Raw genomic sequence first — 16,232 nt, 5'->3', positions numbered from 1 at the left:
CATAGATTACAGGTATCTAACATTTCAGAAGTTGAACTAAAGGCAAGTGATACCAGCTTCTCCTTTCTCCGTATATGGTATAGCAACCGACAAACTGAAAAGGGAATATTTTTAGGTAAAATAACTAAGGCTCAGTTCACATCTGCCCTGGAGACCCATTGCAGAGACTGCCAGAAATCAGTGGAGAGAAAAGTCCTGAACGGGGAACCTTTCTTTCCACCGATTTCAGTACAAACAAGGCGGACACCCGGCCAAGTCCTTTACAGTCTATAGGGTCCACGGGTAACTGCTGTTTTAGAAGTAAGGCTCTACGTCATTTGGGTCCCCCATGATGGGCCAAGCACAGATGTGAACCTAGTCTATAGGACTTATATTTATAACCGATACTTATCAATAAAAAAAAGGGATTAAAACCAAATGAAGGAATCAATGAATAATCCATGTCTTAACTTCCTACTGAAGCAAATAAATACGAGTCAATCATTGTAGATTTAGAAATCCATCCGTTGTAGTTCTCCATGTTTTGTGATCATCCTATCATTGGTACATTATTGCTAAGACAGACATGGTCTATATTGATTTACAAAACATCTTCAAGGAGAAATGTTGTTTTTGCCACTGAACACCAGTGGGGGAGTACCCGAGGCAGCAAGGTTTAGGAGTAGTATATTTTTTACAGATACTCTACAGCACAGATCCTCAATGACCAGGCCAAAGACCAGTAATGGGCTGTGGATCACTTGGTACTGGGCCGGACCTTTCATTGGAGACTTCTGTAGGCTACTAGGTGTCGGCTGATGCTCCTATGCTGACATGCAGCATATGAGCATCAACCGGGAGGTAGGGAATTATTACCTGTGGGGAGCACTATTAGCCCACTATTACAGTAATAGCGCCTACCAAAGGTAATAACAGTACCTGTGTGTGGGAGAGGGGGAACTATTATCTGCTGGGGCAGTATTAGGACACTATTACAGTTATAATGTCCCCCCCTCCCACATTTAATAACAGTCTAATCACACACAGGTAATGGGGGGCCCTACTACTGTTGTGATAATCACAGATAATAGTCCCCACACACACAGGTAATATTACCTGTAGGGGGAGAGGGCTCTACTAGGGCACTAATATGGTAATAGTGCCCCATTCAATAACATTACCTATGTGTGTGGCGGGGAGACTATTACCTGTGAGTTTGTGTAAGGAGATGGGGGCTCAACAGCCACATACAGGTAATGTTGTTAACTGTACGGAGCACTATTACTGTAAATGTGCCCTGATAATAGCCCCCACAGGTAATAGTCCACCCCACACAGGTAATATCTGTATGGGGGGCACTATTAAAGCAATAGTGTCCCCTTAGTGATGGTTTCCCCCCTGCCCTACCTATACTTTATTAAGGGAGCTCTCTCCATATCACCCCTAATTGAGTGAGGGCCCCCCACCCTACCCATACTTCCAATAAGTTATGCAAGATCTGGAGAGATTTCCCTTAATAAAGTATAGGGAAATTTATAACTGTAATAATTAAATATGCATTTTATTGTGTTTTCTTATGAGCTGCCCATTCGTCCCAACCCTGCTAACAAAAATCCCGTCCCAGACCTTGCTTCCTACCAGGCCACAGGAAAATTGGCCTACATGAAAGAGGTGCTTGGTAGGAAAAAGGTTTGGGACTGCTGCTCTACAGAGTGCTTGTGTAAACCTGAGATCTGACCACTACATGGCAACTGGAATCCTTTATTTACTATATGGCAGTATTATAGATCCTAGTATAGTGGCCTTTATTCAGTGACAGTCTGGCAGAATTATTCAATCACTATGTGGCAGCATTTTGGGGTCATAAAGTATTATTTGAGACTTACACCATATTAATATTTGGTCACTGTATGAATGTATTATTTAGATAGATTAGTGGTTGACAAATATCTATAGTTACATGTTCTGGTATAGCAGGACCTCTATCCCCAAAGCACATGACTATTGAGGATAATAATTTACCCTACTGAACACAAGGATTGTTCATAGTTTAGTAAATCTGCATGAAATTGATAGGAGAGTGCCTCTTTTATGTCCCAAATGAAAAGGCTTTGTGTTAGCGGTAGTGGCAAAGAAACTTCATACATTCACAATGGAATTTTTGTACTGTATTTATCCAGAAAACTGGTGTAACTACATTGTTACATAACCTCTACTGAACAATAGCAGCATGCTGGTGTGTAGTGTCTCAAATTCACCTGATAGGTAGCCTTTAAGGAGTATAAGGGTTAAGTAAATATAAAAAAAAGCTTATTTACTAGAAAATCTCATTCAGGCTAAGATCATATCTGCGCTAGAGTCTCCGTTGGACACTGCCAGAGAGTCTGCTGAAAATCAGTGGAAGGAAAAAGTTCTGCACGGAGGACTTTTTCCTCTATCGGTTTCAGCTCAAAAACAATGGACGCACTTTCAAAGAATTCACAACAGGCAGAAGTAGGTTGATGGTTAGACGAACAATAGTTTGGTGAACAATCTGGGCACTACAGTCATACAAACTGGCCATACATGTTCAATGACACCAGGTTAAGAATGAACGATTTCATCAAGGGATGTTCTTTCAAGTAAAGACGGATGAAAGATCTTTTGTCCAGCTATTGGACAGGTTATTTTTTTATTTTTTTTATGTAGATTGTGAGCCCCACACAGAGCTCACAATGTACATTTTTCCCTATCAGTATGTCTTTGGAATATGAGATGGAAATCCACACAAACATGGGGAGAACATACAAACTCCTTGCAGATGTTTTTTTTTGCCCTTGGCAGGATTTGATCACCAGGACCCCAGCGCTGCAAGGCTGCAGTGCTAACCACTGAGCCACCGTGTGGCCCCTGACAGGTAAATTTATTCCACAAAATAAAAGTGTGTCATTGGTCTCCTAAAATGAACCTTCGTTGTCAAATCACACCGACGACCATTTGGTATGGTTTAAATGACTTGTTTTCATCAACTTAAGGGAAAGGGTCTCAGGAAATGACCTATCACATATTTTTAAAGAATTTTTGGTGATGTTTTTAATTTTCCATATTATTATTATTATTATTTATATTAAAAATACTAAACATCTTGCAATTCCCAATCTTGCCACTAAGCCTAAAATAGTTGGCGACTTCCGGTTTCCTGTAGACAGACCATGGGCCATTGACACTATTAACTTTCATGGAAGAGTTTACCAGGCATGTCCTGTGCCCAGAGAAGGGAGTAGACAGGCCATGTGACTGGTGGATTTACTTTCTTATTTTCATATATACTGTCTACCAATAAGTATTTGGACACACATGCAAATGAAGATATCTGCAGTCGTGATGTGTGCCCCGCCTTCCACCGTTATATAGGAAACAGCATTGGCATCAGTCGCATGCAAGATGCCACAAAGTGCAGAGTTGTCAGATTTTGAGAAAGGGGTAACTGGGGGATACCACAGAAATGGTCGATCCTTAAGGATCATAGCAAGTGAACTGAATTACCCCAAATAAACATTGGCCTATGTGATTACAAGGTGGAAGGTGAACGGTGATTGTTGGCAGACCCCCAAAACTGGGAGATAGAGGCCGATGAGTGCTGGGCAGGGAAACCGCACCCAACCGATGTCTCAGATACACCAGGAGTTTCACCAGGCATCCGGAAGTATTGTGTCGATCAATACCATCCGTAAGGAAGAATCTGCTGGGGTCTACCAACTACCATTGTACCATTCTACCATTGTATATGAATAAATGTTGTTTTTCTATTCTACAACAGGTGTCCAAATACCGTATTTTTCAGACTATAAGACGCACTGGACTATAAGACGCAAAAAATGGTAAAATATTTAATATATGGGAGTTGTAGTTTTGAAACAGCTGCAAGGCCACATTGAAAGGTGACCCTGCAGCTGTACGGGGATGTATAGGGCGTTTTTTTTGTGGGGCCAGGTGTACTTTTTAGATATACCATTTTGGGAAATGTTTATTGCTTAGATCACCTTTTATTTAATTCAGAGGCAAAACAGAGAGAAAACCCCGGCAGTTTAGCACTTTTGATTTTGACGTTCACTGTACATAAAAATATTAGTAGACCGGGCATTTTCAGACACAGGGATACCTAATGTGTATGTTTCACAGTAATGTTATACTTTTATATGTATTCTAGGGAAAGGAGGTGAACTTTTATTTATTTTATTTTTTATTATATTTTTTTTAAGTGTTTTTTTTTTTTTTTACTATTTTAATATCCCCCGCCTAGGGGGCTTGAACCTGCAATCATTTGATTGCAAGTCCCATAGACGGCAATACAAGTGTATTGCCGTCTATGGGAGATTCTATACATTACTATCGCGGAGGGTCATAGACCAGCCGCGATAGTAATATATATCTATGACAAGCCTCGGAGCCTTCATTAGGCTCCCGGCTGTCATCGGAACAGGTCGGCTCCTGCGGCCTCGCCATGCAGGAGCCGGCCTGCATCACTAAAGGTATGGGGCCGGTGGGGGGGGGCTAACTGACTGCCGGGACCTGTGGAGGAGGAGTGGATTTGCAGCATGGCCGCGCTACTGCCACCGCTGGTTTTCTTCAGCGGCAGTAGCGCGGCAATCTGCAGGCCCCGGCAGCTAAGACAGTCCCCGGCATCTGCTGTAATAGACCGGCGGATGCCGGGGAGTGTCTTAGCTGCCGGGGCCTGCAGTATAGTCACACTCCTGCCGCTGAAGAAAACCAGCGGTGGCAGTAGCGCGGCAATCTGCAGGCCCCGGCAGCTAAGACACTCCCCGGCATCCGCCGGTCTATTACAGCAGATGCCGGGGACTGTCTTAGCTGCCGGGGCCTGCAGTATAGTCACGCTCCTGCCGCTGAAGAAAACCAGCGGTGGCAGTAGCGCAGCCATGCTGCAAACCCACATTCAGACTATAAGACGCACCCTCATTTTCCTCCGAAATTTGGGGGGAAAAAAGTGCGTCTTATAGTCCGAAAAATACGGTACTTATTGGTACACAGTGTACAAGATAGATGTGATCACGTGTGCTGATAAGTGAAGGGCTGCGATAAAGAATTCTCCTACAGAAAGTCTACAGGAAGTCTCAACACAATTACTGTCCCATTGGCCGAAACTGCAGGATTTTTAGAAATTTTAATTAAATTAAATTGTACATTTAAAAAAAAAAATATATATATATATATATATATATATATATATATATATATATATATTTTTATAGAGAACATGGTAATTAAAAAAAAAAAAAAGTCTTTAAAAATATCTTTAATTTACAACTCGATTATAAAATAGGTCATTTACTGGCATCGCCAGAATCTTGCAAAATTATGGAACCATAGTAAACACACTAAAACACCATAAATTGGAATAGTGACAGGATCCAGCCTCCCTTAAAGGGGCTCTATCATTGGAAAAAGTCATTTTTAACTAAGCACATCCATGCATTATTAGAAAGGCTACTCCACACCTACCTTTTGTATGTAAATCGCCTCAGTGGTTTTTGAGTGAGCCAGTTTTTATTCATATGCTAATTAGCCTCTAGGTGCACCCTGGAAGTCTCATCGTGCACCCTCTGCCTATTGTTTCCTATGTATGCGTACAGCACAGGCTGCTGATGATGACTCAGCTTCCTGTTTGCACACACAGATAGGAAAGAATAGCATAGAGTAGTGCTGCTGGGAACTTCCTGTGCTGGCTGGAAGCTCATTAGCATATGAGTAAAAATGGGCTCATTCAAAAATCACTGAGGCAATTTACATACAAAAGGTAGGTGTGGAATAGCATTTCTAAAGACTATGCAATTATGAGCTTAGTTAAAAATGACTTTTCCTAATGACAGAGCCCCTTTAACAATACTTCAGCTGATCGCTAGGAGTTGCAGCAGCCGAAATTGAGGCAATCGGGTGATTTCTGGAGCAGATTGTTTTGGAGAAGGGAATATCCAGTTATATTTCACTAATTCTAAACAGCAATATCAGACTGATACTGACGTATACAATGATAACATATTCTATGCCATCAATATAAAGTAGGGATTGTAGTGGTGGGGTGTTTGGCCAGGCCATTGTCATCAGGTCTGAATGGATCCTTTCAGTGTGGCATTTACTAGTTGGCATGGTAAGCTAACCTACGTCAGAGATGCTACAGGAGTGATTAGACGGACACAAGAATCCTCACATGTACATGTTTGTCAATGCTAAATGACAATTGTAGTGGTAAGGACAAAGAACGTCACCTCTCTGAATGAATAAAGGTCTATGCAGAATTGAGCCCCGCTGTCCCCTTTAGCTTATTAAATATAACTTAGTAAACCTGTCAGCATACCTTGTGCCTTGCTTAACAAAAATTATTATTCAACAGAAACTGTGACTCCGAACTCCAGTTCCAGGCCTTTTAATTATTTACTACAATGACATTGAAGAGAAGAAAATGTCTGCTAGAGGGCACTGGAGCTGAATGACATACGTACAAGCTATACTATAATTACGGAGAGCACAGGAAGAACCACAGCTGAAAATTAAAGTATGGATTGTGCTGACATCTAGCTGACTTCTGCCCTTGCAGACATGCTGAGAAACATCGCCAAGCTCATCTATGACATTATTAGCATTATCCCTTTATTTATACACTGGTCGATACCAGCAGTGCCAAGAGAGGCTTACGTTGCTTCATATGTGGAATATACTGTCAGGGTGGCAGAAGACTTTCTATATGTGCAGGATGCATAAAGCTAGGAAGATTACTGGAACATATATGTAAAGGGGTATTTGCATCTTGGGCATTCATGGTATAGCCAAAGAAGCTGCAGGGCTTTACCGGACCTAGGTGTCCTGGCCTCTCTGACATGGTGGATAACAGGCATGGTTATGTATAAAAACCATGGTCAGGGCTCATGCACACAAATGGATTTTTGTGTCTGTGTGTGATCTCTTGTTAAAAAAAAAAAAAATCATTCATTTCTACAGGCCCATGCACAGTGGCGTAACTACAGTGGTAGCGGCTGCCACAGGGCCCTGGACATTAGGGGGCCCGGCGACAGCCGCTACCGCTGCAGTTTTTTCTTTTTTCTTAATAGGCTGTTACTGGCTGGAGTTACTCCAGCCGGTAACGGGCCCTATTTACTTACCGATCCTGGCTGGGCCGGGATCGGTAAGTGACACCGCGGGCCCCACAAACACTATCATTATACTCGGGGGTCTTTGCAGAACCTGAGTATAATGATCGGAGGCCGGAGAGAGGTAAGAAACATAAAAAAACACTGTTACTTACCTCTCCACGATCCGGGCAGGCTTCAGGCCTAGTTGTCCGACGTCTCTGACGTCACATAAACCCGGCCTTTATCCCGGGTCATGTGACGTCCAATGTCATTGAAGAAGGACAACAGCGGAGGACTGCAGCGGAGACAGAGGACAGGTAAGTAACCGTGGTTTTTTATGTTTTTATTCCCCCTGGGTCTCCAATTATTATACTCTGGGGTCTGAAAAGGGACATAATACTGTGTGCAGTGGCCAATGAGGGGCAAAATACTGTGTGCAGGGGCCACTGAGGGACATAATACTGTGTGCAGAGGCCACTAAAGGACATAATACTGTTTGCAGGGGCCATTAAGGGACATAATACCGTGTGCAGGGGCCACTATGGGGCATAATACTGTGTGCAGGGGCCACTATGGGGCATAATAGAGCGCTCAGAAATGCGGAGGAGGGGGTCAGTTGGAGTCTTTGGCATCGGTCAGTGGGGGGGGGGGGAGTCCATGTCAAAAGTTCGCCACGGGGTCCCGCCTTTCCTAGTTATGCCACTGCCCATGCACATGATCAGGTTTTCACAGGCCCATGTAGGGGCTCTGAGCCTAGGCCGCAAAACTCAGAAGAGTTCCTATAGCCGTCCGTTTTGTGGTCCAGGCTCAGTCACTGAAGTGCATAGGTTCATAGAATATACGGGCAACACATGAATGCTGTTTGTTTCTGTTTTCCACAGTTATGTACATGGACACATTTGTGTACATGTAGTCTTAGGGATATTTCTAAAAATGATTTGTAGCAGGAAAGTTTAGATGCCCTGGGACATCAAATGTGCACTGGAACACTGAAGCCCATAGGGGCATGATTATAGTGATACCTCTATGACATGTGACCCCTCCTATAGAATGTCAATCATACCACCATGGACGTGATAGAAATGGCGAATGTATGACTAGTCATGGTAGTCCGCCCTCCCAGATGTCAGGCACTTTGTACACAGAATAAAAGGATTTTTATACATAACCATTTTTGTAAGCCACTCATGCAGTAAACTCCAAATCCACCTAATATGTTTTCTTTGCATTGTAATTCCAGGGATTGCCGCTACACAATGTAGGGCACTGTGCCTAGTTTAAAGTAAAAAAAGAAGCAACAGTTACCCAAGCCCCATGGCCCCTTCAATTGGCTGATGGGGGTGCTATCTACCATCTATAGAAAAATAATAGAACATCTGCTAAAGGGGTTTTCTAATCATAAGAATTTGTAGCATTATTTAGTATACTGATGCAACAAGTGAAAGAGGGTCCTGTGATGCCTGGCTGCATCAATTCTCCCCACCGAATACAATGGAAAGGTGCTGCAGGTCTTTATACATATATACGGTTTATAATAGATTTTTTTTGCCACTTTCCCTTTTTGGTTTCGATCCACTGAAAACCAGGGCATTGCTAAGCTTACTACCAGTAAGGGCTAATTTACAAGGGTCAAAGAGCGGAGCACTGATCGGGAACATTCCTAGGGACATTCATCCCGATTACTTCCCGCTTGTTGGGTCCATTTACAAGAAATAACAATAGCTGTTGTTTGGGGAAGAACGAATCATTCATCCCCATACAGGTAACATTTGCCACCAGTGCATTCACCTGTTTATAAGGTGCAATGTGCTGCAGAGAAAATGATTTTAGATCACATGAAAGATCCGATCGCAGAATAAACAATCCTTCTCCCTTTTGTCAGCGGATCAGCCTTGCACAAACCAACTACTGGAAACATGGAACAGTCATTGCCTATAACAGACGCAGGTAAATGAGCCATGAATGGCTACTTCCACCACCTCACATATTTACAGCAGATACACACCATATCTTATACAATATGTGATACAGTAGATGCAACTCCCCCGGCACTCACTATCTTTGAACAGAGGTCACTGAACTCAGTGTCATGACTGCTAAGCATTGAGAGTTACTAGAAGAAACTAGTCATGTTTTTCTAACCTTGGAAATCCCTCTTACAGTCAAGCTAAGGCTTAGTTCAGATTTCTGTTTAGAAAGTCTATTGTTCTCATCCATCATAGGATGAGAACAACACAATTAAACAGGGCTGGGCTGGGGTGACTGATACAAACGGTGCCTGCAGGATTTTTTCTTCCATTAGAAAAGTAAACAAAAGCTTCCATCATGTTATTTTACACTGGAATGAATGCAGGCGGATGGTCACTATATCTCTATTTAAGACTGTTGCACTTATCTCGTGTTATATCACAACAAGAGACATTAAAGATGTGACGCTGAACTTGGCACCTAAGAATGAAATATTGTGGTGGAAAACCTCTCTCTTAGGCTGGTCTTACACGACCGTAATGCTTTTACGGTCCGCAAGTTGCTGATCAGCAGACTCCGCAGATGCCCGTAAACTGCCGCACTCACCCATAGAGTTCTATGGACAAGTCATGGAAAGTGCCGTTTATTACGGCCATTACGGACATGTTCTATAAAGTGCGGACCTCGGTTGTGGCCCGGCACACCACGGATAAAATATCTGGTGGTGTAAGAGGCCGCATTGAATATAATGTGTCTGCAAATGGTCCGCAATTGAAAACCCTCAATTGCGGACCATTTGCAGTCTTAAACTACAGTCGTGTAAGACCAGAGTTACTTAGGATAAATTCTCATCTGTGTGGTTTAAACCACTCTTCTGGTTCAGTTTAGGACGTAAAGGACGGATTAAACTGTAAAGATGGTTTTTGTAATGACAGATAACAACAGATCTAGAGGCACCCCATTGACTATAATGGAGTACATCGAATATCTATTATCTGATAAATACCATCTTGCAGAACTTTTTGTCTGCAATTTCAGACAGACTATGAGGTGGATACACACCCAACGGGAACATAGCCTAATCTGGATTTAAAATTTTAAATATATGACTGTCAATCCATATAACAATATCCTCGAGGGGTGGCAATATTATGAGATGCTTCTCTGGAAACGTATGTAATGAGATTCCATGCATGAAACTGTGATTCACACAAGTCAATTAGACATTACTATTACTAACCCACCTATACATTTTCGGCTATATCCACAGGATATGCCATAAATGCCCAATAGATACAAGTCCCACATCTGGGACCTGCATCTATCTCAGCAACTTTGTCTCCTAGTATCGCAGCTGCAGTGAAGAAGTGAAGGGACAGACGGCCGTGCATTTCCAGGTATTTCCATTCACTTTTATGGGAGTTCCAAAAATAGCTGAGGCTGCCTATATGCTGTGGATATAGCCATAAATGTCCAAGTGGAAATATCTCTTTACTTTAGACCTATCTGCTACATTTGTATATACCAGTATCAAAACTTACTTACTAAAATGTAGGTTACTTAAGGTTAGAGTTAAATATGTCATTAAAATCACTTACTTAAAAAAAGATTTTGAGTGATGTTCACTGTAGAAGTCCATGGCTTCAGCACTACAATACAAGAATGAAACAGTTAAAATTACTTTTGCGACAAAAACAATATACCATATATACTCGAGTATAAGCCGACCCGAATATAAGCCCAGGCCCCTAATTTTACCATAAAAAACTGGGAAAACTTATTGACTCGAGTATAAGCCGAGGGGGGAAAATGCAGCAGCTACTGGAAAATTTCAAAAATTAAAATGGTCGGAGTTTTTGGGTGCAGTAGTTGCTGGGTACTGGGAAAGGGGAGGGGGTGTTTTGGTTGTCTGTCTGCCCCTTCCCTGAGCTTGAGGACTGGGGTTTTTCCCCCCACTTGGAATTCAGTCTGGCTGAATATAGGGTATCTGCAGTGCTCCTATTAACCCCTTCCCGACGGAACAGGAGCACTGCAGATACCCTATATTCAGTAGACCGGGCATTGTCAGACACAGGGATACCTAATGTGTATGTGTCTCACAGTCATTTTCTACTTTTGTATGTATTTTAGGGAAAGGAGTGATTTAGAACTTTTATTTTTTAAAAGCTTCTTTTTTTCCCTACTATTTTATGGGAGATTCTATTCATTGATATTGTGGCTGGTCATAGACACACCCCCCCCCCCCCCCCCGCTAAAAATAAAAAAAGGCTTTTTCAGCAGAAATACTGTGCTGAAAAATTATATATATTATATATATCGGCTTATACTCGAGTATATACGGTACTAACTAACTGAATTTTCAACTTTTTCTTTCCACTTTTACAACTGCTTAATCTTATTATACTAATAGAGGTTGAACAAAATAACTATTCTTACATAGTCATGTTGAACTCTTCCTGCATATCACTGGTAATACAACCTTTCCACTTAGCCACAAAGCTTATATCACACTTGATAAACTTTATTACCGTATTTTTCGGACTATAAGACGCACTTTTTTCCCCCCAAATTTCGGAGGAAAATGAGGGTGCGTCTTATAGTCTGAATGTGGGATGGCCGCGCTACTGCCACCGCTGGTTTTCTTCAGCGGCAGTAGGGCGGCAATCCGCAGGCTCCGGCAGCTAAGACAGTCCCCGGCATCTGCTGTAATAGACCAGCGGATGCCGGGGAGTGTCTTAGCTGCCGGGGCCTGCAGATTGCCGCGCTACTGCCACCGCTGGTTTTCTTCAGCGGCAGTAGCGCGACAATCCGCAGGCCCCGGCAGCTAAGACAGTCCCCGGCATCTGCTGTAATAGACCGGCGGATGCCGGGGAGTGTCTTAGCTGCCGGGGCCTGCAGATTGCCGCGCTACTGCCACCGCTGGTTTTCTTCAGCGGCAGTAGCGCGGCAATCCGCAGGCCCCGGCAGCTAAGACAGTCCCCGGCATCTGCTGTAATAGACCGGCGGATGCCGGGGAGTGTCTTAGCTGCCGGGGCCTGCAGATTGCCGCGCTACTGCCACCGCTGGTTTTCTTCAGCGGCAGGAGTGTGACAATACTGCAGGCCCCGGCAGCTAAGACACTCCCCGGCATCCGCCGGTCTATTACAGCAGATGCCGGGGACTGTCTTAGCTGCCGAGGCCTGCAGATTGCCGCGCTACTGCCGCTGAAGAAAACCAGCGGTGGCAGTAGCGCGGCCATGCTGCAAATCCACTCCTCCTCCGCAGGTCCCGGCAGTCAGTTAGCCCCCCCCCACCGACCCCATACCTTTAGTGATGCAGGCCGGCTCCTGCACGGCGAGGCCGCAGGAGCCGACCTGTTCCGATGACAGCCGGGAGCCTAATGAAGGCTCCCAGGCCTGTCATAGATATATATTACTATCGCGGCTGGTCTATGACCCTCCGCGATAGTAATGTATAGAATCTCCCATAGACGGCAATACACTTGTATTGCCGTCTATGGGACTTGCAATCAAATGATTGCAGGTTCAAGCCCCCTAGGCGGGGGATAATAAAATAGCAAAAAAAAAAAAAAACACTTAAAAAAAATATAATAAAAAATAAAATAAATAAAAGTTCACCTCCTTTCCCTAGAATACATATAAAAGTATAACATTACTGTGAAACATACACATTAGGTATCCCTGTGTCTGAAAATGCCCGTTCTACTAATATTTTTATGTACAGTGAACGTCAAAATCCAAAGTGCTAAACTGCCGGGTTTTTCTCTCTGTTTTGCCTCTGAATTAAATAAAAGGTGATCTAAGCAATAAACATTTCCCAAAATGGTATATCTAAAAAGTACACCTGGCCCCACAAAAAAAACGCCCTATACATCCCTGTACAGCTGCAGGGTCACCTGTCAATGTGGCCTTGCAGCTGTTCCAAAACTACAACTCCCATATATTAAATATTTTACCATTTTTTGCCTGAAAATTTTTTTTCCCTATTTTTCTCCTCTAAAACCTGCGTCTTATAGTCCAGTGCGTCTTATAGTCCGAAAAATACGGTACTTGTCCTGGTCTAAAATCTGATTATTTGTTATAGAGGCATAATATGTCAGACCTGACCTTCCTGTGCACCTGGAAGGGGATATCTGTGACTATTACTGGTATACTGGCTCAATGATCACATCTCAGTATACAAATATCAGTATAGAATCTGCAGACAAATGAAGTTGTGGTTGAAAGTCAAAGCTTGACATGTGGACATAAAAGTAGTTCTTCACATTTTTACCAAAAAAATACAAAACTACAGCCTCTCATATTACTGCGATTAAATGTACCAGTGTCAGTCAAAACACACAAATATTTACTGCACAAAGATGATATCTATGGCAGTGCTGCAATAACCAAACCAAAGTTACGCTTTCATTTTCAACCACAGTAGCTTCTGTCTGTAGATACTTAGGCCTGGTTCACATCTGCGTCGGTAATCCGTTCGAGGTATTCCGTATGGGGACCCCCATGAATGGACTACCAAAAGCATTGGCAAGTGGTGTACAGTGAAAGCACATGGACCCCAAAGACTATTATCCCATCCCATCCACACCTTACGAATAAATGTGCGCTGCGGACATGCTGCGATTTCCAAAACCGTCACAGTTTTGGAAATAGCAGCATATCAATTATACCTACAGAATTGTCAGCAGATTCCCTCTAGGTATAATTGAAACAGAAATGCACCGTGAAAAAAACAAAAAAGCTTTGCCACGGCGTTTTTTCTTGCAGCACTTTTTTGCTGTGGCATGCTACGTGAGGCCTTAGTCTTAAAGTTTTTTTGTTCAATTCCTGCCATATCACTGCAGCCTAGGTATGATTATTTTTAGGGTTCCTTTAAAATACATATAAAAATACAGATCCAACAAGGATGAGCATTTTTTTTTATTTTCTTTGTTATTTTTTTATCTGCTTTGGTCTGTATTTTGTCAAATAACAATTTTTGCTGTTTTTATCATGTTGCTGAAGCATGGCTATAAACAATGCAAATGCATGGAACAAGTGTTTTTGAGTTCATCCCAATGGTACTAATGTTTATTCACTAAAATATGTTAAGTATTTATAAAAAAAAAAAAATAAGACATGCATATATTTATTTATTTAAAAAAAAAAAAAAAATTTAACCAGTTAAATGCAATGACTTTTTTCATTTAAAGAAAAAACTAAATTAATTTTGATCTGGAATACCAAAGTGTGAATAAGCCTTTAGAGTAAATCCCCATGAAACAATTTAACCCCTGGATCTTGCCACAAATCTGTTTTTGAAGGGGATAATATCTGCTGTGAATGTCTGTGACAAATCCACAATAATGTGGTGAATATTTATCAAGGCTGGCATTTCCTACATTAGACTGAGTTGCATCTAATTTATTAAAAGGCTCATGTCTTGTAGGCGCATCTCCTGCCGTCTGTGTGCCAGGAGCTCAAACCTACACCAGCTAAGACTTGAGCTCTAAACTTGTGCCAGTTTCTGTGATAACCTATAGTATATCTCTTAGGCAGTGCAGGCCTTGGCCCTCCCCTAAGTCCTAACCCCCAGCCCAACTTGTGACTCTTACATTTATACGTTTTATGCCAGAAAAATTTCAAATGTAAGCTAAATTAAGTTTACTGAAATTTCTAATATCTCATTCACTTGTCTGGTATTGTAAGCCATTGTGGATTTCACATTTGCAGGTAAAATCGTCCACAAGTGCATTCAGCCATACTGTCCAACCTCTACAGCTCCATCAATATAACTATAGGAGTAGATGAAGCGCCGAGATATAAAAGGCCTCAGGTCTCTTCAAACAGTACAACCTTTGAAGTCATCCTTGAGTATCTAATGGAAAATGGACAGTAATGCCTTGTGTAAATGTAAATGACACTATGGCTGCTCTAGAGTTTTCCAGATGTGATCTCACCAGTACTCTATACAGTAGGATCACAATCTCCCTGTTCCTACTGGTTATTCTAGTTATACAGCCAAGCATCCTACTTGTCTTTTCTGCCGACTGTCAGCACTGTGCATGTCAAATATCTGGACTCCTACATCCTTGTCTTCTGAGGTCCTGGACAATGCAATGCCATGAAAATGTGTATAACAAATCACACAAAGACAGCAGCTAAGGACAAATATGAAGGTTATTACCATTATGGCTGATCATAATATTAAAAGTAATAATATGGTATGCAAAAATATCAGTTGCCCAAAATTGTCCCAGTAAGATTACTAAATTACTTGTCATTATGTGACTAAATGAGCTTTGTCTGTGTCAGGTAAAGTCTGCTCTAGTGGAAAAGACAGTAGGTCACCGGGTTTGATGAAAGATTGCTGAGGAAGCAATATAGCAATTGTATAGCAAGGAGATGAGCCAAGGAGTGATGCTGCTGTCTGTGTCCTTCCAAGGTGCTACCTCAGAAGGGCACTGTATGTGGCCTCTGCATCCTCTGCCTACTATTGCCATCAATATGCCGCTAGTCATTCTTTATTGAAATGACAAGTATAATAGAAGATGGCTTTCTACATATACATTTTTATGCTTTTTCTGACTGATCACAATGAACAATGTACTTGTTGCAGGTTTGCCAATTTATTTTAGACTTTTTTTTTTGAGAATCAGACATTTTACATTAATTTTTCAAAAAGTAGACAAATAAAGTACATAAACAGGAAAGATCCCGACTGCAGATGGATGGAGCTCATGCACAGCTCTGTATTGTAGTGTTATTCAATAGAGGCTGCTGATGGATAGCTGCTCCCTCCATCAGCAGTCAAGTTGGAACCCCAAGTGCCATTTACACTGGGTTCACACTAGTGCCCGGAGTCCGTTTATCAGGTTTCTGTCTTCTGCATGCAGAAGACAGAAAGCTGTCAGACCAGGTCCGGCCATGAGCGCCAGTGAGCATTTTGTGCTCTCCGCGGCGAAACCGTTTTTTTTTAAAACCGGACACGGAGTACTGCATGTCCGACTCTGTGTCCAGTTTTAAAAAAACGGTTTCGCCGCGGAGACCATAAGATGCTCAATGGTGCTCACGGCCGGACACTTTTCAAACCCATTCAAATGAATGGGTTTGAAAGATGCCAGCAAGTTTCCGTCTCATGCCCAGTTTTGTGCAGGAAACGGAAACCTGCAGAACGGAGACC

At 42.3% G+C, this 16,232-nt stretch overlaps 1 protein-coding gene across 2 annotated transcripts in view; it reads right to left on the bottom strand.

Moving 5' to 3' along the window:
* Positions 1-16,232, bottom strand: part of NME7 (NME/NM23 family member 7) — a 115,136-nt gene that overhangs the window by 53,010 nt on the left and 45,894 nt on the right. For both annotated transcript variants that reach the window (XM_075264025.1, XM_075264026.1), the window contains exon 5: positions 10,670-10,720. In XM_075264025.1, coding sequence (XP_075120126.1) covers positions 10,670-10,720 — 51 coding nt within the window. The remainder of the gene's footprint in view (positions 1-10,669; positions 10,721-16,232) is intronic.

This window comes from Leptodactylus fuscus, chromosome 2, assembly GCF_031893055.1.
Source record: "Leptodactylus fuscus isolate aLepFus1 chromosome 2, aLepFus1.hap2, whole genome shotgun sequence".
NCBI classification, from domain to species: domain Eukaryota; kingdom Metazoa; phylum Chordata; class Amphibia; order Anura; family Leptodactylidae; genus Leptodactylus; species Leptodactylus fuscus.
This window is presented reverse-complemented; position numbering and strand designations above follow the sequence as displayed.